At 42.1% G+C, this 23,644-nt stretch overlaps 3 protein-coding genes across 3 annotated transcripts; 2 read left to right on the top strand and 1 right to left on the bottom strand.

The window, feature by feature from the left end:
• The first annotated feature begins 408 nt into the window (after positions 1-408).
• Positions 409-5,583, top strand: napab (N-ethylmaleimide-sensitive factor attachment protein, alpha b). The gene is made up of 11 exons (XM_028961759.1): positions 409-862; positions 1,645-1,724; positions 1,829-1,945; positions 2,867-2,913; positions 3,008-3,085; positions 3,217-3,272; positions 3,364-3,448; positions 4,130-4,234; positions 4,596-4,664; positions 4,760-4,810; positions 4,938-5,583. The coding sequence occupies exons 1-11, from the start codon at positions 765-767 to the stop codon at positions 5,037-5,039; spliced, it is 888 nt and encodes a 295-aa protein (XP_028817592.1). The 5' UTR covers positions 409-764; the 3' UTR covers positions 5,040-5,583.
• A 2,296-nt stretch (positions 5,584-7,879) lies between these two features.
• Positions 7,880-12,390, top strand: b3gnt2l (UDP-GlcNAc:betaGal beta-1,3-N-acetylglucosaminyltransferase 2, like). Its single transcript, XM_028962010.1, has 2 exons — positions 7,880-7,987; positions 9,390-12,390. Exon 2 carries the CDS (start codon positions 9,555-9,557, stop codon positions 10,860-10,862), a length of 1,308 nt encoding a protein of 435 aa, XP_028817843.1. The 5' UTR covers positions 7,880-7,987; positions 9,390-9,554; the 3' UTR covers positions 10,863-12,390.
• Positions 12,391-16,932: 4,542 nt separating this feature from the next.
• On the bottom strand, positions 16,933-22,573 carry bckdha (branched chain keto acid dehydrogenase E1 subunit alpha). Its single transcript, XM_028962191.1, has 8 exons — positions 22,320-22,573; positions 20,589-20,765; positions 20,387-20,473; positions 20,195-20,303; positions 19,953-20,114; positions 19,594-19,800; positions 19,360-19,501; positions 16,933-17,578 (listed from the first exon to the last, which is right to left on the bottom strand). The coding sequence occupies exons 1-8, from the start codon at positions 22,431-22,433 to the stop codon at positions 17,236-17,238; spliced, it is 1,341 nt and encodes a 446-aa protein (XP_028818024.1). The 5' UTR covers positions 22,434-22,573; the 3' UTR covers positions 16,933-17,235.
• Between the last annotated feature and the right edge of the window lie 1,071 nt (positions 22,574-23,644).

The following is a 23,644-nucleotide window of genomic DNA, read 5'->3' as shown; positions in this document are numbered from 1 at the left end:
CCTTTCCAAGCCACCCACAAGCGCCGGGAAAGCGGCGTGGGCGTGTCCCGTGCTGTTGTTTATGCTGCGCGATTGGACGAAATTAAAGCGAAACCTAAAATGCATTTTCTTTTATCTGCTTCTCTTATTTATTTCAGACTTATTACAATTAATTCCAGGATGGTGTTTTTGCCAAGTGATTTGTTGCGGTTTGCGGGGACGGCCGAGGCCGGAAGTTTCCGTGCACGCGCCGAGAGCGGCTCCCGGACGCCGAGTCCGACTGGGGTCGTTTTCGGACGACATTCTCCGACATGACATGGCACTCTGACGCCGCACCGACGCAGTTCTGTCGCCAGAGGACGCCAGGCGCGATGCCGATTTTTTAAAACGTCACTGTTCTGCACCCCCCCACCCACCACCACGCTTTTCTCACATCGCGGCCGTTCTGAAAACGACCGGAACGCGGCGCCCTGCGTTCCTTTGATAAATTAAACGGGTTTATTGTCTCTCCGTAGAGGCAGTTGCTGAACACAAGCAGTTTCTGTGTGTCATATAAAACACAGCGCGACAGGGCCTGTTTACACCGATGGACTGAGTTCTATTCGTTTATATGTGCTGCGTGGCGAGTTTTGTTGTGCTGGGTCCTGGGTGCCAGACTCACGTGACGGCGGAGAAGGAGCCTCAGTGATGTGGCGAAACCGAGCGTCCGTGCTAACATAAACCAGCCCTCTCGGCTCTGGGAACTTTAACCAAATCAAAGTAGCGAAGTCAGACCAAAAGAAACCATGGACACGTCGGGCAAAGAAAGGGAGGCCGCCGCGCTCATGGCCGAGGCGGAAAAGAAAGTCAAATCATCACAGTCGTTCTTCGGCTCCTTGTTTGGGTAAATATGATCGTCCGGCTAATGCTAAGCTAACGGTGCTAAAAGAAGTTGTGTGTGATATGTTTTTAAACTTTTTTTTTTTTTTTAACTCGCACCAAAACCGAACATTAGATATTGTCCAACAGCGCCGTGTTCCCCGGAGGATAATCTGAAGTTATTTCCTAATATGATATACTGTAAGATAACCTTTTAGCTTGTTAGCTTGACATTTACCGACCGAGGGCCGGCAGAAGTGCTCGGAATGCAATACTGCGAGTTAGTGGGTTATGTACAAACTCGGGAGTCGTCGTGTTTAATTTGCGTTCGACGTGCCAAGTCCTCCAGACGGTCACCGTGCCGTGTTTGGCCGAACCCGCCTTCATTACCTGGACACAACTCGACAAAGGAGTTAATTATGTCCGTATGAGCCGCGGCCTGGTTCATCCATGGATGTTAATAACACGTCGTAGTGCATGGCGTACCTCGACGTCCCTTAAGCAAACATCGCGTCGGTTGGCCTATAGATGTCCACAGGCACGATATTTACTTTGCAAAAGTAATATGCCCGAGAACATATTATTGTCTTGCTCCCTGACAGCATTATTGGCATGAAAGATGATGTTTCTTCTTCTTCTTTTTTTACATTGGTCTCTGTCCAGCCATCAGCACCACGGTTATGTAACCATGTTTGGTTAAAGGGCTCACCGATTGCTCCTTTAATCTTGTATAAAATGTTATGTTCGGTGACTCTCGCACCATGACTGGTGCGTTTTGTCAAAATTAGTTTGCCTTTTTTCACACAGAGGCTCATCGAAGCTGGAAGAAGCCTGCGACATGTATGCCAGAGCAGCCAACATGTTCAAGATGGCAAAGAACTGGAGTGGTATGAGATAAAGTTGTTAAAATCTGCAAATATGTCAGTGCCAATTTCAAAATTTTCTTCACTCTGTGTGCTGTCTTTAATTATGGGGCGCTTTGCATTTTCAGCTGCAGGCAATGCCTTTTCCCAGGCTGCCCGTCTGCATTTGCAGATGCAGAGTAAGCACGATGCTGCCACCAATTTCATTGATGCTGGGAATGCATTTAAAAAATCAGACCCACAAGGTAATGTCCAGCACCAAAACCAGTCAACCTGTAGTTGTATTTGTGCTTCACCCTCCCGTAAAACATTCTCTAATGTTCACTGACAGCAGATTTATTGGTAAGAGATTATTATGCAAACTTGGTGTTCATTTTAGACACCTAGATTCATTTAGATAGATTTTAGTTGCATTTGTACATAATTTATAGGGGTGTGCTTGCTAATGTAATATTCACTTATTCAGAATGCTTGAAATAAAGTACCGGCCATCTATCTAGCATTATGACCCTGAGATGTCTAACAGAGATTGTGTTTGTAATGTCTGCTGACAGCTCATGATCAAGGTGTATTGCGAGAGGAAAAAGTGAAGGGAGGGGACTGGACCTTGCAATCATCTCTATGTGCTCCTTCCATTTTAAACTTTGTGTAAAGTTCATCTTCTGTGTGTCCACATTTTGGATCCACATGCAAATCCTACAATATTTATAGCACTCCAGGGCCTTAATCTCTGCGAGTAATATCTTTTGTATTTAATGCAGATTGGTGATTTTAGATTGGTTAAAGCTCAATCAGTGGCAGCTAATATATGCATTAACACCAGCATGGGTTGATTGGACTCAGCAGTTTAAATGAAGGTACAGGGTACTTCTGCATATAAGTTGTGTTATATTTTAAAATCTTCCTGTGGAGGTCAGTCTAAGCTTTTTTTATGCAGTGCTCAACTTTAACAGTGTTCCAGTTCCTCACTGGGTTTATGTATTGTATGTATTTATTGGATTTTTTTTAATGACTTTTACCAGGTAATTATAGGACAGTTAGGTTGTTTTAAGAGCTTGTGTAATTCACGATTGAATTTGTGGACACCCAAATGAGAGGTGTTTATTTTCACTGTGCCTCCGTCTATTTGAAAGTGCTTTTCACATTCTTAACCTTTGTTTCCACAGAGGCCATAAACTGTCTAAACAGGGCTATAGAGATCTATACAGACATGGTGAGTTTTATTTTTTATTTTTTTTTGATTCCTTGTTCCAGCCCTCTGTAAAATGTTTTTATTTCTTAAAAATCCAATTTTCTTTTTAAATTAGGGCCGTTTTACCATTGCCGCCAAACATCACATCACTATTGCAGAAATATATGAAACAGAGCTGGTGGACATTGATAAGGTCAGACATTGTTATAAAATAAGGATTATATTACCTCATATTACTAGCATAACCTTTAGTTTCAGCCTAAAGAAGGAATGTTCTTTTTTTGCTGTTGAAAAATATGCCTGAAACGAGCATGTTTATTTCAGGCTGTTGCCCACTACGAACAGGCAGCGGACTACTACAAAGGAGAAGAGTCAAACAGGTTTGAAAGACTTTAATAGGTCAAACCTTTTATTTATTCTCTTAACAGTCAGTTATCTAACTAAAATCACGTTAACCCCACATTTTTCTAGCTCAGCCAACAAGTGTCTTCTCAAAGTCGCCACCTATGCTGCTCAGTTGGAGCAGTACCAGAAAGCCATTGAGATATATGAACAGGTCAGCATTTCAACTTTGTTCCATTTTATGTTCAAATTATTACCCAAAAATGGGTAATAATTTGAGACAGAAATTGCATTAACAGGTATGTTGTTTTCACTTTTACATCTTTGTATGAAATGTTGCTTGATTGGCAACTATAGAACGGCCATAGGTGTGACCAAGTCGGTGTGTTTGTGAATGGTGTGTGGATGGGTTTCATGAAATTGTATTGTCTCTGGTACCCATGACCCGGTTGTGGATTAAGTGTTCAAGTGCATACATTACACGCAATTCAGCTGTGCACTTGTGCCGCATCACCCCAAAGTTTAGCTGCCAACTTTGTTCTGCTAAATCATTGCATTTTTGAAACGTAAATGGCAGTATCGCGCCACCAGTAAATGTAATATATATGTTGACAACGCTCTGAAGCAGGCACGATTGCGGAAAATGAGTCACAAACTGTTGAGGCAACACGCGACAACCACAGGCACCATGCCGCAGCTGTGCCGCTGTCAACCACGTCACCTTCGAAAGCCTGTTGTACACCACTATTTAGGCTAGAAAATATATTTTCTGCTTATGCAATGTTGATCCCCGAATGCCAACGTTGTGCTTGCTGTGCAATGTGCTTATTCTGGTAGGTGGCTTGTTACAGCTGTATCTGAACTACGCTGAGCCATGTATATTGTTTCTTTGCAGGTTGGAACGAATGCAATGGACAGTACCCTCTTGAAATACAGTGCAAAAGACTACTTTTTTAAGGCAGCCCTTTGTCACTTTTGTGTTGACATGCTGAATGCTAAGGTAGGGCATCTCCTTGCATGTTTCCAGTTGTCTGTATCTTAAAACCTTATAAAACTTTTTTTTTTTTTAGTTTTATGTGGGACATCATAAAAACAAGAAGGGCCCAAGTGAAATTATACACGTTAGAGATTATTAACAGTTCCTTTTTGTTTGACCGCTTGTGTGACGCATGGTGATCTTTTCATTGAACCACATCTGAAAAATTAATGAGGGAACTTTCCAGTTTCAAATATTAGCTTGCAGTTCCACAGAGAGGGCATGCTGCTCTATAAAAATAAAAAAAAAATTTTTTTTTTTTTTATATATTTATATATATATATATTATTATTATTAACGTTCAGTCTACCCTTTTCCTTTACAGTTGGCCTTGCAGAAATATGAGGAAATGTTTCCTGTCTTTTCAGATTCGCGTGAATGCAAATTGGTCAAGGTAGTCATTTAAAATGCTGAGTAGAAAGTAGAAAATCAGATGAACATGTCTGAATTCTCCAAAAAAATGAGAATTTTTTTTTGGTTTACAACCAGAAACTTTTAGATGCCTATGAAGAACAGAACGTTGATGCCTATACAGACTCGGTATGTAAATGCCACATTCCCTGAGCTAAGGGGTCCTATCAATGACTTTCAGTTTTTCCAGATTGTTTTCCTCCTAATATTTTTATCAGCTATTAATGTGTAGGTATATGTTTTGAACTCTTGACAGGTTAAGGAATTTGACAGCATCTCACGACTGGACCAGTGGCTCACCACCATGCTGCTTCGTATAAAGAAAACCATACAGGAGGACGAGAGCAACCTCCGCTAAAGACACCGAGATTTCTCAGCAGACTGTTCAGTGTTTCTTTTCCCATGTGCCTTTATTAGCCTTTCTTCCATGGCAGTCACCAAGTTAATATTAATGCCTTGCTGATGCTTTCTTGATTCTGCCTTCCTGTTTGGGGTTTTGAAGGAGACAAAAAGCCCCGACCACAAGCAACACTACTGTGCCTTTCGACATCTACCAGCTGCAGCCCATCACTGAGAACTGTGCATTGAGAAGCTGCTGAGCCTGTGTTGCCTTTGCATCACTTGCTCAAAAAGACCTATGCAGTTGTGATTGCCAACTTACTTTCTATTCTTTTTTTTTTTTTTTTATATTCTATTTGTTCCCTGTGTGGTTTGTATTTGGATGGAATTTGAGGCCACGGTGTACATTTTGCAGATTAAACGGATTACCTGAATTATAATGAAGACTTTTAACCACACTAATTTTCAGCTTTGCCCTGATTATTTTTATTGGAATTTTTTTGTTCTAGTTACGTGTTTAATTCTGATGATGACAAAATAAAAGATACCTAAGTGAAACTGCATTTAAATTTCATTTGGTGCATTTATTACAAAAAGTCACTAAAAAGCGCAAATATAATAATACATTTTTATTAGTTCAAAGCTTGACATCCAGGGACACCGAGGAATGAGATCAAACCTGTTTGTTGTGGACATTAAACACATTCTGCAGTAACACTCACAACATTTAGATGAAGAACCTCGATAGGAACTACGGTGAGATCATTTTTAAAAAAACGAAATCTGATTTGCACACCTGAAACGTCATTGCAGGTGGCAGCAACACCCTGGTATTTCAGAAAGCGCACAATGTGGGTGGGTTACAACGGAGCTCTGCATGTATGTGTATGTACAGTACTTTTTCTAGTGGATAATAAAGCGGACCTGTAATTTGAAAGGTCGCTGGTTCAAATCCTGATCTGCCACACTAACAAAATATTTAAACCATTGCTGTTTGTTTAGTGTGTTTTTTCCTCATTACAGCGGTAAAAAATGGTTTTGGTCTTTTAAACTAAGCTGTCTAATTTATGCTTATGGGTCTCTTTTTTTTTACTATACTGCTACTGACAGCCATTTAAATTTACATTTGAGGCATTTGGCAGACACCCTTATCCAGAGCGACTTACAATGTGCTTCCATGTTACAATCAATGAAGTGATCAGTTCTGGTTCACCAGGACACTCACACAGCCGGTTTGGTTTACTCTCCAATATTAGGAGTGACAGTTTATTATAATTTTTTTAAGTTGAGCCAGTGTTTTCTGAGGTGCCACTGAGCAAAGCACCATCCCCACACACTGCTCCCCAGCCGCCTGTCCCTGCTGCCCACTGCTCACCAAGGGTGATGTTAAAAGCAGAGGACCCATTTCATCGTGTCACCGTGTGCTGTGCTGCAGTGTATCACAATGACAATCACTTTACTTTCAAAGGATAGTAACCTCAATGGTTTGATTTAGACTTTCCTTTTGTTTGTTCACTGCATTTTGTAGATTTGTGAAAGTCTACACTTGCCTTTTGCCAAGCACTATATATAGAAAAGGTTATTACTTCCTGTTACTGGCAGATGGTGAAGTGAGATGAATATCTGCGGTAAAAGGCAACAGTTTGCTAAGTTCTCTCTGTTTATTAATCCTCGTTGTGACCTGACCAAAGACACTGGGATGCACAAACACTGCAGCAGTCCAGCCATCAGCAGCAGAATCACCGGTCTTCAGTAAATAACGTTTTACTGCGACCTTTCAGCAAAGCATGCAGATTTTCTGGTGTAATCAGTCCAAAAATGTTGAAAAAATGTGAAGTGCTTCTTTCAGGTGAGACGTAGCCTTGAAAAACCTTGATATTATCTTCAGGTGGAATTCAAGCTTTTGCTTTAGTTATTTTAAATTGTATATATATATTTAATTATGTATTTAATTATGTATTATTTTATGATTCAGAGTAGGTAAAGGTCATTGTGGTTTTATAAAAAAATATTATATCATTTAACAACATTAATTATGGTATTGTTATTTATTTATTTATTTCCAAGACTGACATAAAAAAATATTTAACCATTTTAAGAGGGGATATACAGTACAGGCCAAAAGTTGGGACACAACTTCTCATTCAATGTGTTTTCTTTATTTTCATGACCATTTACGTTGGTAGATTCTCACTGAAGGCGTCAGAACCATGAATGAACACATGTGGAGTTATGTACTTAACAAAAAAAGGTGAAATAACTGAAAAGGTGTTTTATATTCTAGTTTCTTCAAAATATCCTCCCTTTGCTCTGATTACTGCTTTACACTTTTCACACGCATTCTCTCGATGAGCTTCAAGAGGTCGTCACCTGAAATGTTTTTCCAACAGTCTTGAAGGAGTTCCCAGAGGTGTTTAGCACTTGTTGGCCCCTTTACCTTCACTCTGTGGTCCAGCTCACCCCAAACCATCTGGATTGGGATTGACTGTGGAGGCCAGATCTCCACTTTTTGTTAAGTACATAACTCCACATGTGTTCATTCATAGTTTTGAGACCTTCAGTGAGAATCTACCAACGTAAATGGTCATGAAAATAAAGAAAAATCATTGAATGAGAAGGTGTGTCCAAACTTTTGGCCTGGACTGTATATATATACACACACACACACACACATATATTCATGTGACTTTGTGGTGTCTCTGGTCTGTGCTGCATCAGGAAGCCACGTTTCCTAACGGGGGACAGTTTCGGGCGACGCTCCGCGCACCCTCCCTCCATCACACCCCCACCACCCTCCATCACTCCCTCCCGGCACCGTGCGGCACGTCGAGCCTCTCACCTGCGCGGACTTGCCCGTAACAAATGCGGGGGGTGGGTGGGTATCTGCTCAGGGGCAGGTTTCCGCACAGGAAGCCGCTCTCCGCCTCATTCAGCAGGCAAAGCTCCGCAGAAAGCGTCCAGCAGCAGGTACGATTCACCTTCATTTTACTCCGCGTTCGCGTCGCCGTCACCTGCAGCTGGCGTGTGAGGAATATGAATAATGACAATAATAATAATAATAATAATAATCATCGCGACAGTAGTTCGAGGAGGAAAACCGGACTGATTATTACTGCGGCGTCGGGTAATAACGAGTGGAATAAAACGCCGGTGAATTATTCACGGCGCATGTGTCTCCGCGGCCGGGCCGAGCGCCGGGCTCATTTCCCCGGGCTCACGACTGCGCCCCCGCGGGGACCGCAAGCGAGGAGACTAATTAACCTGCGGGGACATTAGGCGGTGTGTGGGGTTTACTTACAAATAAAACTCGAACTGTATTTACTGGAATAAATCTCGGCCCCAGATGTTACACATGTTACATCCAGAAAAAACAGAAATATCAAATTGCCATTGTGTGTGTGTGTGTGTGTGTGTGTGTGTGTGTGTGTGTGTGTGTGTGTGTGAGTGTTTTGAATCAGACCGGTCTATTGAACCATTGAAAAAGTCTGCTTACATGCACAAGCATGGTTCACTGAATTTTTGGGAACGCCACAGAGTTCCATGAATACAGCAAGGAAGTCCAACTAGTTCCATTATTAAGTTACCTGACATTGTGTTGTGTGCACCAGTGAGGCAATTTTGAATTGGGATTTAAAGACGGGGCATGAATTGGGATGAATCTGGGGCACCATGCAAAGGTTCCAGACCCGAATGGGCTGTCAACATCAGGAAATATCAGGCAGGTGAAGAAGAGTGGCGGTGCACTGCAATTACGACCATCGCGGTAGAGCCAGAAGAAAGCAAGCTGCCTCCAAGCCACAAAAATGGCAAGCATCTAAACAAACAAAGCTAACCAGTTTGGACCAAGTATGCCACGGTGTGGTTTGAACAAATACTTGTTGCCGAGTACTGACTCTGCAGCGAGACCAATCAGGCTGTCCTGGGGTCCTCCGTTCAGACCCTTTTTTGATGGTGGAAATAAAAAAATTGTAATGTTGGGTTTGAGAGCTACTTTATCTGTAACTCCAACGTTTGCATTCCAGCGAGGCAGAACGCTACCAGCAGTTGGAGCACTTGCTTCATAAATGAGTGGTATCCTGCACTCTGGTGGTCAGCAGGGTGGCAAGTGTTCCAAGTGTTTAAATTCTACCCTTACACTATTTTTTTCCCTCCATTTTCCACCAAAAAAACAAAAAAAAAAACAAAACTTGAATGAATGAGGTAACTACCCTGATCTTTTTGATATCATAATATTAATGTTAGGAGAAGAAATGATTCCGTCTGAGAATGCAATGAACGTACGTGGCCGGCAAGATGACTGACAGTTTTGTTGATATATCTGTTTGTTTGGTGAGATTTGAAAGGCTTATAGGATTTATTTTTTTCTCAGCTAAAAGTGGCCGCAACACATTCTTGGCTTGGCGATGTCAAGAAACACACTTCTGGGCGTCAGTGGGAAAGTGAACAGACCAGCGAGACTGACGCTATGACGACTCGTCTCTCTTAAAGGAGCCTCTTCAGCGGTCCTGCAATCCAGCATTCCGCTTGTCTCACAATGAGGAAATGGATGCGAGTCGCTGCGGTCATGCTGCTTACCAGCAGTGTCGCTTTAATAGTTTACACCATGGTGAACGTACAGGTGGCCTACACTCACACGGACCTAACCGACGTCGTCAAAAACGGGAGCGCTAAAATAAGCAGGGAAGATGTTCCTTCAAAAGCTCCTCGCCCAAGAGCTGGACCGCCAAAACCTGCGAAGGCTAAGCAGTCGCCAGCAGTGGCACGCATAAAGGTCGACCGGGTCCAGATCTCGGAAGAATTCCGCAAAGCCATCCCCCAGAACAGCGCCTTCTGGAACAGGAAGCTGCACTCTGTCCTGCGGACGCTGGCGCGCGGCGAGAACCTCACGCGCTTCGACCTGCTCAGTGGGTCCAAGTGCAGGCCAGAAACCACGGAGACTCTGGTGACCAACATACCCGATTTCGCCTCGTACCCGGAGCTGTACCAGGGGTTCCTGCGCGGCATGCACTGCCGCGACTCCGACCTCCTGATCGACCTGCCGGAGAAGTGCCTTCTGGAGGACGAAACCGAGAACGTCACTCTCCTGTTCGCCATCAAGTCCGCAGCTCGCAATTTTGAACAGCGCCAAGCGGTGAGGGAGACCTGGGGACGAGAGGGGCTCTACCAAGGGGGCCTCCACGTACGGACGGTTTTTCTCCTGGGCAGGATGTCGGCGGACGAGCCCGACCTTGGCAAGCTGCTCTCGTCGGAATCGAAGATCTTTGGCGACCTGCTTCTGTGGAACTTTGAGGACTCTTTCTACAACCTGACCCTGAAGGAGCACGTGTTCTACAAGTGGGCCCTCATGCACTGCTCCAAGGCCTCCTTTATTTTTAAGGGTGACGACGACGTGTTCGTCAACACGCAGGCCACTCTGAAATACGTCACGTCCCTGCATCCGGAGAAGGCGTCCAAGCTGTACACCGGTGAGATCATTTCTGAGGCCTCCCCACTCCGCAACCCTGAAATAAAGTACTACGTCCCGCAGACCTTCTATGAGGGACCTTACCCGCCGTATGCTGGGGGAGGGGGTTTCCTGTTCTCTGGACCTCTGCTTCAGTCTCTCTACAGCATCTCGTGGCACATCCCCTTCTTCCCCATCGACGATGTCTACACCGGCATGTGCTTCCAGGCTCTCGGAGTCTCCCCAGAGAAGCACGCCGGCTTTCAGACCTTCGACGTCCGAGTGGAGGATCGTGAAAACGCCTGCGTACACCGAGACCTGATCCTGGTGCATCAGCGGAACCCTAAGCAGACCAAGCGGCTGTGGAGGAAAATGAATAGCCCGTTCCTCACCTGTTAACGCTCCGAAATTGACACTTGCAGGCACTTTATTACAGGCGCCCAACCTTTAGGGGCTCCTTGAATTTACGTGTTCCTAGCGAACGCCTTTTTTGCGAACTAGGGCTGAGCGATAAAAAGAATCATTTCAAATGATTCCATTTTTTTTTTTAATCACAATTTTTCTGATATTGCCATATTGAAACCGAAGACACCAGTGATGATAAAAAGTTTAATAGCATGTAAGACCGTGACTCTTGCTGCCCTACTTGGCTCCAGTGCCTCCGCAGCCTAGACATCCCAACCTACAAAAACCTGTAGTCTGAGGTGAAATGCGTTTCATATTTTCACTCGGACTCAGCCATGATACTCCACTGAACCGATAACCGTTATCAGTTTACAGAAGTTAAATAAAAGCAAGAAAAGCTCAGTAATCACAAAACAGTAAGGTAGGTGTGAGAATGGATTCAGTGATGCAATAGGAATGTATATTGAAATCCTTGTAGCCATCCCCTAGGGGGGATACTGCTGTTGTGACAGAGCAAACCCAATGTCACAACCACATCAGAGACCCTGGACTTGTTGAGTATGGTTATAAATAATGAATAATATGGTATCCACTGGGCAGAAGCAGAGCTTTAAATGGGGTGCGGAGTGGTTGAAAAACTGTACGTTAGCAGATGAGCTACCGCTTCTACAGGGCAGTAAATCGTTGATTCTAAGTCATATGTCTCAGGGAAAGTGTTTCTCGACCAGCTTTAAGCTTTTCTGATTCAGCACTGTTTGCTAGAATAGGCCAGCAGGATAAAAAAATTTGTATGAAAAAAAAGTGCATATACACACACACACAAACACACACACACACACACACACACACACACATATGTGAAAACGTTTTACTATACACTGTATCACTAAGGTTAAAAGACTAAGGTTATTATTAAACTGGGTTTTATTTGGTTAACAATTATATTTATCAAGTATATTGCTAAAAATGTGATAATTAACCATGATGAAGAAGATTAATCTACTTCCCTAGAACTTTTCTACACTTTTTTTTCTTGCATAATTATTTTTACTTGACTTTTAGAAAAGAAAAGTATTTAAGTTGATTTCAGCCTAATAAAATCATAGAGATACTATTGATATTCTTGATCACATGTTTGTGTTTATGTTGTTACATTGTGTTACATTTTCTAATTTTGGAGGTGCAGGAGTGTACTATACTGTGATTTTGAGGTTCGAAAGCAGTCTCAGTGCTACATGCTAAGAATGGGGCTAACAAGGTCACAGCCGTCCTAATGGTTGACATAATTAGACAAAAAATAACTGCTTTGTAGAACAGAAACTAATTAGACTTCTAATGGTGTGAAATAATTCCTGTCACCCAGAACATTAGCACACAGCTCCTTATAGCGCCTATCAATCATATGCCAAGACGTTACAAGATCGTGATCTGGATGACAGAAATTACACACCAGAAAGTGGTTGTTTTTTGTTTTATATATTTCTTTATGTAAATAATATTCATTAAAATCACTTTTAATGTTGAGGACTTATTTTTATTACTAATGTGAAAAGTTATTTACGTTTTTATACACGAATCATGGTGCACTGCATTCTTGTTCTCAGGTATAACAAGAGGTTAAATATGTAGATTTTTCTTTAATAATAAAAAATAAACATGTTTTTTGTTTGTCTTGAATCAATCTCATCTATTTTAGAAACCCTCTCTTCAATATTTGATAAACCAGATATATGAAATAATTTTCTAACATTAAATCAGTGTAAACATTTCCTTTTTTTAAACATTTTTATATATTTTTTTTTAATTGTTCTGTTAATACTAAAGCTGTGCCTCATGTGTTCAAGTGAATTATTTCAAAATAGGTGAATGACACGTCTGGTCTTGTTGGAACATTATTGTGTCTGGATGGCCAGATCAAACAGAGGAACTTCTTCCTTCAGGTGCATGATATTCATGTCACGACTGTGCAGTGGTAAGTCAATTTACCTAGTCAGGTTACCAGAGTACATCCTGTAATTTTCTTCAGCCACATTCCTCACCAAACTCCCATCATGCTAATTCATGGTATTGGACCCCCGACCTCACCAAAATACAGTAGTATAGAATTGGCAAATATTACTGTGTTTTTAGACCAGACAGACCAACAAATGCACCTCAGTTTGGATATTTCTATTATGCCTCCATGGTTATTATTTAGAAATAAATCCCAGGCGAACTGAATACAGATTGATTTTTGCTAATGGTATTGCATGCGCTTATCCAAATTCGATTTTACCAAACATCACAACTAACATACTGTCTCAGATCTACAAAGAAGGGCTCTCTGAATGTTTTGATGAGTGCAAACAGATGTTCCACAAAAAGCTTGATGCAAAGGAGTACCTTCTGACTGGTAAGGTGTTCAAAAGTAAAATAAATAAACTAATTCTTAGTCATATCTGTCGAATAATTTCAACTCATTCTTGCGTTGCACCAAGGTACGAAACGTGCCATCATGGGTATTGCAGTAGCAGGATCATGATTTTGCTCTTCTCTTGCAGTACTATAGGATGCTTATTTTCACATTCCTGTAGCAAGATGGCACAAGTCTTTCCTTCTGGTTTTCTTTTCAAGTCACTATGTACCAAAAAGAGTACTTGTATCTTTCCCCTTTAGGATCCCATTTTCAGATGAATCCTAATTGGCCATTGCCTTGGTTCCCATGCACACCAATACATAACCATGCAGGGAATATTGCCATAAGCCAAGGATTATATATATAGGTGTGTCTTTAGGTGGCTGAATTATTGCTGAGGCAAATCAAGTCTTATTTTGCCTCAAATGGACACAGTCTAAAACTTTTTCAAATGTGTCTGAAAACTAGAAATAAGAGTTTTTGAAGTTTGGAAAGTGAGCACTACCGGAGACTCACTCAGTACTAAACGTGACCAGTGACATTAGAGTCAACCTTCAGTGGAGCCTCATCTTTTAGTGTACAGACAGAAAGAAGGGTTGAAAATAAGCAAAAGAGGAAACAACGCAGATAAAACCACGAAGAATGTGGAGCCACGTGCCTGCGGTGTGTCTGTGATGCATCTTGGTCTTTAGTTGAAAACCAGGCCCTTCCAGAAAACAGAATTTCACTTGAGAAGTGGGGAGGAAGGGTATGGCTATTCTAATTATGCACTCACTGATAATTTACATTTAAAATTTCCAACATTCACTTTTCCATGATACCATTTATTTGAGTTTAATTAACCCTGAGTGTGAGCATGATGAGGTAAAAGGGCATTACCAATGGAACATAGATTCAATGCCAGTAGGTGGCCAAAAAGGGGTGCTGGATATGCAGATTATGAGTATATATTTAATAAAAAAAGCAATACTGAGGCAGAAAAATGCCGGCCGAGTAAAGATTGCGATCATTCTCTATTTAAGACGTATTCTTGTTCTTACATAATTCACTCTATGTCTCTTTTCTCTGTGTGTCTTCCTGTGTGCGTTTTCTGTAACCCAAAAGGGATAAAAAAAAAAAAGAATTGGCAGCAATGTCAAATGAAATATAAAATATAGTACAAACAGGTAGGTAAGAGATAAGTCTTTTCAGGCCAGTGGGAGGTTTTGATTGCTCTGCTTAATATAATTCAGGGAACCTATATATGTGATTAGTTAATGATCTAAGGCAAAAGCATGTCTCTATCTCAGCACTGCCAGCATGTAAAACCTATAAAACTGTCCAGATTAGGGTGTGGTGCCACCCCTATGGTGTGGGGCAGTGGTGGAGTAGCGGTTAAGGAAGCGGCCCTGTAATTAGAAGGTTGCTGGTTCAAATCCCGATCTGCCAAGGTGCCACTGAGGTGTCACTGAGCAAAGCACCGTCCCCACACACTGCTCCCCCGGCGCCTGTCATGGCTGCCCACTGCTCACTCAGGGTGAAGGGTTAAATGCAGAGGACAGCCGTGCTGCTGTGTATCACATGTGACAATCACCTCACTTTTTTTTTTTAAGCTCACCGCAGACAGGTTCATGTGTCCTGTGGAATCCTGTTGATCTGGTACAGTTCTGTTCTTTATATGGGTTCATACCAGTATTTCTTTAGACACTAATTATCTGCACCATAATCTTTATGCAATTCCCTTAGAAAGTTCTCTAAATTAACCAAGACAATGAATAATGCAATTGTAGGTCTTAAAATTGAAGACCTACAAACAGACTGCAGTTTTGGATCCCATTAAAATTGCCAACTTCAATAACACTATACCAGAAAACCATGTGTTCCTGAACGGAATGTTCCATTGTTTACTGAGGAGCCTGACTGATCCTGCTGCACAGTCTAAATTCTTTTGTAACATTCGCTGTGCTGACCAACATCCCAGATCAGCCACCCTAAACTTCACCAGGAGTTTGTTAGAGGCTTAAAATGCTGTCATCCCAGGATTTTAATCATGCTTCAGACAAGTGCAGTCTAAAGCATGAAAATCACTCGACTTTTTGCCATCAAGTCCCCACCTCACAACTTTGCGCAGCACCAATTAGTGAGACAGAATTTGGGAGAGACAGATAGTTTGAAAGTGGGCTACATGTGCGCACCGTGTTTCTCTTAGGAAGACATCAGCAGAAGAACTTGACCTTGTTAGTCTGGAAGGACAGTATTGTGGTGATGTGCTATCTTTGGGACTTTGAAGACACATTTCACAATCTCACGCTTAAGGATCACGCATTTTTCAAGTGTGCTGCACTGTTCTAAAGCAGTTTTTGTTTTTAAATGTGATGAGATCTTTGTGGCAATACTGAAGGCAATATTGAACTATGGGCAGTCTCTGGACCATAAAAATTTCTAATGATAAACCCCCTTCCATGAGACTAATTCAAAGTGCTAAGTGCCCAAAACACTGGTTTGTGGTTCCGGGCTTTTGGGATTGTTCCTGAACATCACCCAGCTTTTCAAACAGAGGACATCAAGGTGGAGGATCAGGTATGGCTTGTTCCTACAAGGATGTGTTTATGGTACACCGGCGATTGGCAAACGAGGAGCTCGCCATGCCAGAAAAACTGGCCAGTAATAAGGTAACCTAAAACAAAGTTAACAAATAAACTGATAACACACCTCTTGAATTAAAAGCAAAAACAGAAATTAACCAATAAATTACATTAATGTACTTAATTTAAATTCATTTAATCTAAATTAACCTTATTTATTGAAATGATACTAAACTATACAAAATAAAAAAATAAAAATGCCTGGTGTGACATGGCATCATCATAATTTTTTGGTAGTACAGGTAGCTCTCATCTGCAAAAGCAGAAAGAGAGAGAGATCAAAAAGTTTGGTAGGCTGCAATGGTGAATTGAATGATGCAAAGAGGCCTGGATGTCCTGCACATGAAGAATAATCTCCAGGAGGTAGGCACATAAACATCCAAATCTATCATAAAGAGAAGACTTCGGGAAAGCAAATACCGAGGCTTCACTGTAAGGTGCAAACCCCTCATAAGTGTAGATAAAGGCTACATGCAGCGAAAGCAATTCCTTAAAGCAGAGAAATGGAATATTCCATTACCTGATTTCAACACATCAAAATATGCATTTCAGACTTAACTTCAGACAGAAAGACCCACGAACAGCAACTAAAATCACATGTCGACCTAACTTTCCCTTTTATATATTGTACAATGGACTACAGATGTGGACAGTAGATGGTAGTAGACTAGTGGGTAACACACTCGCCTATGAACCAGAAGAACCAGGTTCAAACCCCACTTACTACCATTGTGTCCCTGAGCAAGACACTTAACCCTAATTTGCTCCAGGGGGGACTGTCCCTGTAACTACTGATTGTAAGTCGCTCTTTATAAGGACATCTGATAAATATTCAAAATGTAAATGTACAAAATCCCTTGCCTATTATACTTGTTTGAGTGCTTTACTACTTACTTAATAAACCCATTAATTTCAACAACCTAGTGAACAATGGTTTGTTCAGTCAGCATACAGATCATGAATCAAAAGAGAACCACAGCTTTGTTCTACACCGGGCAGAGCAACACAGCATATACTTCAGCAAGGGTAAATAAATGAAGAAAGGTTACATGAATCTGTTTAATCGGAGCAAAGCCTCTGAAATGTGCTTTACATATGTGCTATATATAACATACACACACACATACACATCCTTATTTCCTTCTGTCTACAGAGCTATGAAAATCCAAGGCACAACATTAAACTGGGGAGACCTCTACTGGAAAATTATAATTAAATAATAATAAAAAAATTTGCATCTATGAATCTCAATGCTTACATCAGTGAAGTGATTGATAACTCCATGCATAGCAACACACAGATGTGAAAAATGTGCCCTCTCAGAACAGCTATAATCACCTTCTGCATTTTATTTGTCATACAGGTCAAGTGGGTAGTGCTCTTTATACTGCTGCAGGTGCCGCCACATGGAATCTCGTTGCTTGGTAAGGGTGGGCGTGATCTCGTTGTACACGTCGGTGAAGAGCAGGTCGGGCCGCGGCTTGAGGCGCCGCTCTGCCTTCTCGAAGGCCTCCATGACCAACTTGCGCGACTGCTTTCTCCAAGTGCGCTCCTCATCCTCGTCCCACCAGCCCCGCGCAGTCATGTAGTGACGGAGCCGCGAGATGGGATGGTCCTGCTTGTCCCAGTAGTTCACCTCATCCACAGAGCGGTAGGCCGAGCTGTCATCACTGGTGCTGTGATGGCCAATTCTACAAGAACGTCTTAGATGTTAGTGCTTCTTTAATCCATTATGTACCATTAGTGAAAATAGATTTATTTTGTTAGTCTGACTGAAATTGTACTAATCTGAACGTCTCAAATTTAGTTTTAAAAAAGCCAAAACGCATTTTTAGTTCTGTATTTGCTCCACAATTCTGTCTCTTGAAATTTGACCCAGAAGTGGCACGGTCCGCCATCAGATAAAACCACAACTTGCATCTCATTTGCAAAATAAAAAAAGCATACAGATCAAAAAAAGATGCCCACTTTATCTAGGCCAGGGGTCCACAACCCGCGGTTCTGCAGCTGCATGCACCTCTTTCACCCTTGCACTGCGGCTCACTGCTTTTTAATCCCTTTTTTTTGTAGTGCAAAATTCAAAACTTGACTATTAGTGGGATCTTGTAACACTAAAATGAAATGTGTTTAATTTTTTTCTGCTCAAAATATGCATCACAAATGCCCTATTTTGTGTATGTCTACCACCCTGCTTTAACAGCTCTGGTGAGGGTGGCAATCAGTTTGTTTAATTAGGGTGCCGTTTCAAAATCTGATGGCTCTTGGGGTGAGTAAACAGTTGTTTGCAATTTTTAAATGATTTGCATGTTAAGTAGGTTGTGCAGAGTGTTTAACATGTTTTTAAGACTTGTCTTTGTGATTAAACATTCATCATGTCAGTGGCTTGAACACACATATTCATGCTAGTAAAAAAATAAATAAAACTGTTCAACCCCCCCACTGCATAAATACAATTTCACAATGAACACACTGGCTCATTTTTATACATACATCAGCCATTAACCTTGTGCACATGTATACTGACCAGTCAAGCAATAACCATAGATACTATAAACTTCTTCTCTGTACTTTTATGAACTTCATCTTCTAGATAAATGGTGGTGCAACATGGTTTTGATCTTAACAGTCAAAACAAAAGCAGGAATTGTTGAGCCTAATCTGACAATCTGCGATAAACTGGCACTTAGCAAGATGGGACTTGCACTGTTTTTGTTCAAGATCATATTTAGGGTCCATCCACATGAAAATTTGGAAGTTGCATCCACACAAAAACAGAAAAATTTGCTGTTTTTACAGTAATCTGAGGAGAGACGTTCCACGGGCAGAAGACGAGCTATGGGGAACAAGTAGGTGCTGAGAGAACAAAGCATTTTTCATTGTGCTGTCCAGTGCTGTGAAAAAGTGTTTGCCCCCCTTCCTTATTTTAATCCAAGCTAATATTTCAACCAACAAATCTCAATAATAGTGAAACACCTTTAACAACCTAGTCAACAATAGTTCGGATGGTATTTCTGTATCGCTAATGGAACGATCCGATCAGAATCACGTGATTCTGCTGTTTCAGGAAGTTCACCTTGGATGGATGCCGGCATCCATTGCTGTTGTTTATTTTAATAAAAGCAATAAAACACTTTCTATATTCAAGCCCCCAAACTTACCCTGGTTATTGTATTCTTTCAAAAGTGTTCTGGGTGATCGTTTTTTTTTTTTTTTGGAACGCTACCAATATTTTGCACCTATTTCACTCTTACTTGAATTTTTTTCTTTGTAATTTTTGAGTTGAGCAATAAACATGTTAAGAAATGTATGTTTTTTCATAAAAAATTTTTATATATATATATATATATAAAAATAAAATAAAATAAAATAAAAACTTTGTTGGCCTCATTCCTAAAACAAGCTCAGGTAAATAAATGGCCTGTCTTGTATATGCAATATTCAATTTAATAAATCTACCGTCACGGCCACTTGCCTGTATGTCATGGCCTCTATGAGGAAGGGCTGGTTTTCAGCAACGGCCCTGCGCCGTGCCTCCTTTGTGGCATTGTACACAGCAAAAACGTCATTTCCATCCACACGGATTGACAGCATCCCATAACCGGGACCTCGGGCAGCTTGGGGGAAAACCAGGAGGAGAGGCGTTAGGTCTACATACTGGATTTGAATGGCATTACAGTCTCGGGGCGAGCGTAGCGGTAGCTCTCACCAATTCCGTCCCCCCGGTACTGCTCATTGGTTGGAGTGGAGATGGCGTAACCGTTGTTTCGGCAGAAGAAAATGAGGGGACATTCGAGCGTGGCGGAAAAATTGAATCCCGCATGAGCGTCTCCCTCGCTGGCGGCGCCTTCCCCAAAATAACAGATGACGGCGCGGTTTGAGTTCTCCCTCTTCACGGCGTACGCAGCTCCAGCAGCTACAATTGTGAAGAAGTCAACGGTCAACACTACTAATAAAAAAAGGCTTCAATAATACGACCAATCATGCGCTAGCAAATCCAAATGCCGGGAAAGACACAGGAATGTGGGAAATGCGGCAATGAGGGGACAAAATCAGGACGAGGCTCACCTTGAGGAATCTGAGTGGCCAGAGGGGAAGAGATGGTGACAAAGTTAAGGTCTTTGCTGCCATAGTGGACCGGCATTTGCCGACCCTTGCCCAGGTCATCTGCGTTGGCATAGCACTGGGCCATGAAAAGGTCCAGGGGAAACCCGCGGTACATTAGCACACCTCGGAGGGGAATTTGGTCATTGTTAGAATGCTGCTTGGTTTCGTTTCCTGTTTACTGAGCCGGTGTAACAGGTGCTCACCAGCTTCACGATACTGGCCGAACACCAAATCATTGGAGTCTAGCGCTGCAGCGCTGCCGATGTGTGTCCCTTCCTCACCGTAGTTGGTCATGTAGAATGAGATACGACCCTTAAAAAAAAAAATGCGGCAAATTAACGGCAAACTTAATGGAATTTTTTTTCCATGAAAGCACAGAATTCTGTTACTCCTACCTGTCTCTGAGATTCGTACAGAATTCGATCCATGGTGTTCAACAATGTCATTTTCTGATAGAAGTTCAGCACGGTCTCTTTCGACAGCTAGGGAATATGGAGCGGCAAAAGGTAAACGTCTGAACACCCGCCTTGCTGCTTGATATTATTTACTGAAATGTTCAGAAAAGGGAAAGCAGCAAACATCTACGAATCCTCGTACCTGTGGGTCCTCAGAAGGGTTGATGATCTGTCCTTGTCGGCTCATCACCCTGTACACAGGGATTCCAGAGATGACATTGGGCTGGATGAACTCCAGCTGATCCACAAATTCGGCTGAGGCCCCGGGAAACTGTGGCTTTTCTTCGGAGGTGTTGAAAGGTTGTTGTAACTGAGCTCCCTGAGGCAGAATGCTGTCAATTAGACCACTCAGAGACAAACACAACTGTTGTGACAGGACGTGGTTCAGTGCAGGTCTGCAGTTGAACCTATGTGTTTCAAAATATCAGTAACATCAACTTTATTTGAAAGGTTCCCTGACATGATTTTTTTTTTTGCTTTTATGCCTAATACCGTATCTGGTGTCTCTGTCCAAAATTACAGCCACTTTGAGCAAGTACCGCAATGAGATTTCCCCAGGACGCGCCGTTTCAGTGTCTCATTTCACTCATTTGCAAACCATCACCCTACCAGTTACACATATTTTATGTTAAAGACGTAAAAGTGTAATATTTGGTTATGTTTGCATATTGGTTCATTGTATACTTGCAACATTTGCAATACTGTGGTCTGTAGCAGTCGCAAAAAACATTTCCCTGCATATCATACCGTGTATGACTGTGTATGTGACCAATAAAATTTGAATTTGTAGCTTTAAATGTTAATGAGGAGGAGAGAGAGAGCGGCCTTTAGAAGATAAGATGATCCTTCATTAGTCCCACAAGTGGGAAATTTACATGTGAGCAGGCATTCGCCGAAATGACGTCATCCACACCATTAACCAGCCAGTGTTTAGCGCAGTCGGGATGTTGTGTAGGTTTTTGCCAGAAAAAAAAATTGTGACGATTTAAGGGGACAAATTCCTGATCCGACAATCTGAGCTACCGCTCTCTGGACGGCGAAGCATAATGAAGCGCTATTTACATCAGTCACCATTTCTAGCCACTACAAGACCACTCGTATTAATGTTAAATAATCAGGCTTTAAGTTTGCCGTACATATGATACAGAACACAGAAATGACTAATCAAATCTATTAACAATACTGCTTTAATGTATTAAATTACCGGGACATTTACGTTCACATCAATAATCAGCCAGAGGTGAAATTTTATAACTTTCACAACACCCTTAAAATGGCACCCGGATGTGGGTGGGATATATTAGGCTGCAAGTCAACATTCTCCAATTGAATTTGATGTGTTGCAAGGGGTGAGATCTGAGTGACTTTGACAAGGGTCAAATTGTGACGGCTGGGACATGGCATCTAGGGCCAGGGGACCTGATACTAAATGTTACGGCTGCATGGTGAAAAGTGTGACCTTGCGAGAGCCAAACAACTTCACAGCATTACGCAGAGCAGCAGTGGTCTTTAATGCTTTAATAAGATTGCACGAAAATGACACCGGTCGACGTTTCGACTTTTTTCCCCCCTGACGTCCGTAGCGTCGCACGTCGCCTAAACGTCCACACCCGCGAGTTCATCCAATCACCGAGCGGGCTGAGAACCGACGGCCGAAATGTGATTTATTACCGTTCCAAAAAAAAAAAGAAAAACACAGAGAAAAAAGCATCTTAATATTCTCGAAAACGTTTCTTAATTGAGCACAACACGCAGGTGGCGAACTTGTTCACTGACCGCAGATCAGGCCCAACATGTAACGCAGCAGCACGCACGTCCACACGCACTGAAACGTGAAACGCGGGGCTCCGGGACAGAAGGACGAGACACTCACGCTGACGCGGAAAGCCCTCAGCCGGGGCTGCGTGGCGGCCCTCAGCGCCGCGGCCCGTCGAACAGCGTGGCGGCCGAGCCGGCCGAGCGCGCCGAAGCCCCCAGCCGCCGCCATCTTCACTGCAGCACTGGCCGCCGGTGGCTCTCCGCGGCGCTTCCGCCTGCGCCCGACACCCGACACCCGAACGGCTCCGTGCTCTTCACACCGGGCCACACCAGACAATGGCCACGACCGAGTTGTCGTGCGGTGAAACTGAGGAATAAATGCTGAAAATGTAAAAAAAAAAAAAATAAATCCCCTCACATGCGCTCGTCACCCCCCTGCATTTCACTTTGAACACTTTCACCCTACCTGTTACACATATTTTACAATTTGTAATATTTGGTTATGTTTGGAATATTTGCGTATTGGTTCTACTTGAATACTTGCAATATCGAGCAAGACACCTAACCCTAAATTGCTCCAGGGGGGACTGTCCCTGTAACTACTGACTGTAAGTCGCTCTGGATAAGGGCGTCTAATAAATTCTGTAAATGTAAATGTAAAATAAAATTCGTATTTGAAATTTGATTTGCGATCCGGAAAAAGGCAACAGCTCCATTCCACAGGCCATCAGACATCTGAACACTCAGGTATTTTCCACTCAGGGACTGACACACACACACACACTACCTCTGTTATATCTGTAATATTATCTATTAATGGACCGTTCCATTTTCCATCTTACTTCGCACATTCATTATTCATTGCACCAGTTCAGCTCGTCTGTCTCGTCGTTGTCTTCATGTTTTTTGTTAATTGCCCGTGTCCCCTGTTTGCACTTTAGTGTCCCAGTATGTAACTTCTATCAGAAGTTAAATTGTTCAGATGTTCCATGTAGCATCAGGTTCTGGAGAAAGGTTGTTTCACTTCACTACGTACTGTCTAACATGCATGTATCTGAGATGACAGTAAAGCTCAACTTCAACTTGAAAGCATGCCCTCAAGTCTGGTCATGTGTGCTTGTGCATTAAAGCTGGAAGCAAATGTGTTTAATTTCATCCCGTGTTCTAGCAGCTGCAAATGCAGCTCCAAACCTATAAATGTGCATCATGGCAAAGAGATTACCATCAATTTCTAGAAAGAAAATCCACACAGCAATAAGTAGATGTAAAGGAAAGAAAACGACAATTGTGTCGATTATCCTAATGCATGCAATAAATAGAAAGGGTTCAATTTAATTGTTGGATATCATACCTAGCTTACAAAATCGTTAATCATCCATGACACATTATGAGGTGAAATATCTATAAATCTCTCTGCAGATCCTGTTTATATTTGCTCCT

This window comes from Denticeps clupeoides, chromosome 19, assembly GCF_900700375.1.
Source record: "Denticeps clupeoides chromosome 19, fDenClu1.1, whole genome shotgun sequence".
Classification (NCBI taxonomy): domain Eukaryota; kingdom Metazoa; phylum Chordata; class Actinopteri; order Clupeiformes; family Denticipitidae; genus Denticeps; species Denticeps clupeoides.
The sequence above is the reverse complement of the archived record's forward strand: the minus strand, read 5'-3'. Positions and strand labels throughout refer to the sequence as shown.

What these genes read in the sequence shown, in the direction of transcription:
- napab (XM_028961759.1), top strand. Translation starts at nt 765, where the DNA reads ATGGACACGTCGGGCAAAGAAAGGGAGGCCGCCGCGCTCATGGCCGAG. An exon ending in TTCTTCGGCTCCTTGTTTGG is followed by an intron (nt 863 to 1,644) that starts GTAAATATGATC and finishes TTTTTCACACAG; the next exon opens with AGGCTCATCGAAGCTGGAAG. An exon ending in AAAGGAGAAGAGTCAAACAG is followed by an intron (nt 3,273 to 3,363) that starts GTTTGAAAGACT and finishes ACATTTTTCTAG; the next exon opens with CTCAGCCAACAAGTGTCTTC.
- b3gnt2l (XM_028962010.1), top strand. Translation starts at nt 9,555, where the DNA reads ATGAGGAAATGGATGCGAGTCGCTGCGGTCATGCTGCTTACCAGCAGT.
- bckdha (XM_028962191.1), bottom strand. Translation starts at nt 22,433, where the DNA reads ATGGCGGCGGCTGGGGGCTTCGGCGCGCTCGGCCGGCTCGGCCGCCAC. An exon ending in CGGCCAGTATCGTGAAGCTG is followed by an intron (nt 20,115 to 20,194) that starts GTGAGCACCTGT and finishes TTCCCCTCCGAG; the next exon opens with GTGTGCTAATGTACCGCGGG. An exon ending in GTACCGGGGGGACGGAATTG is followed by an intron (nt 19,502 to 19,593) that starts GTGAGAGCTACC and finishes TTTTCCCCCAAG; the next exon opens with CTGCCCGAGGTCCCGGTTAT.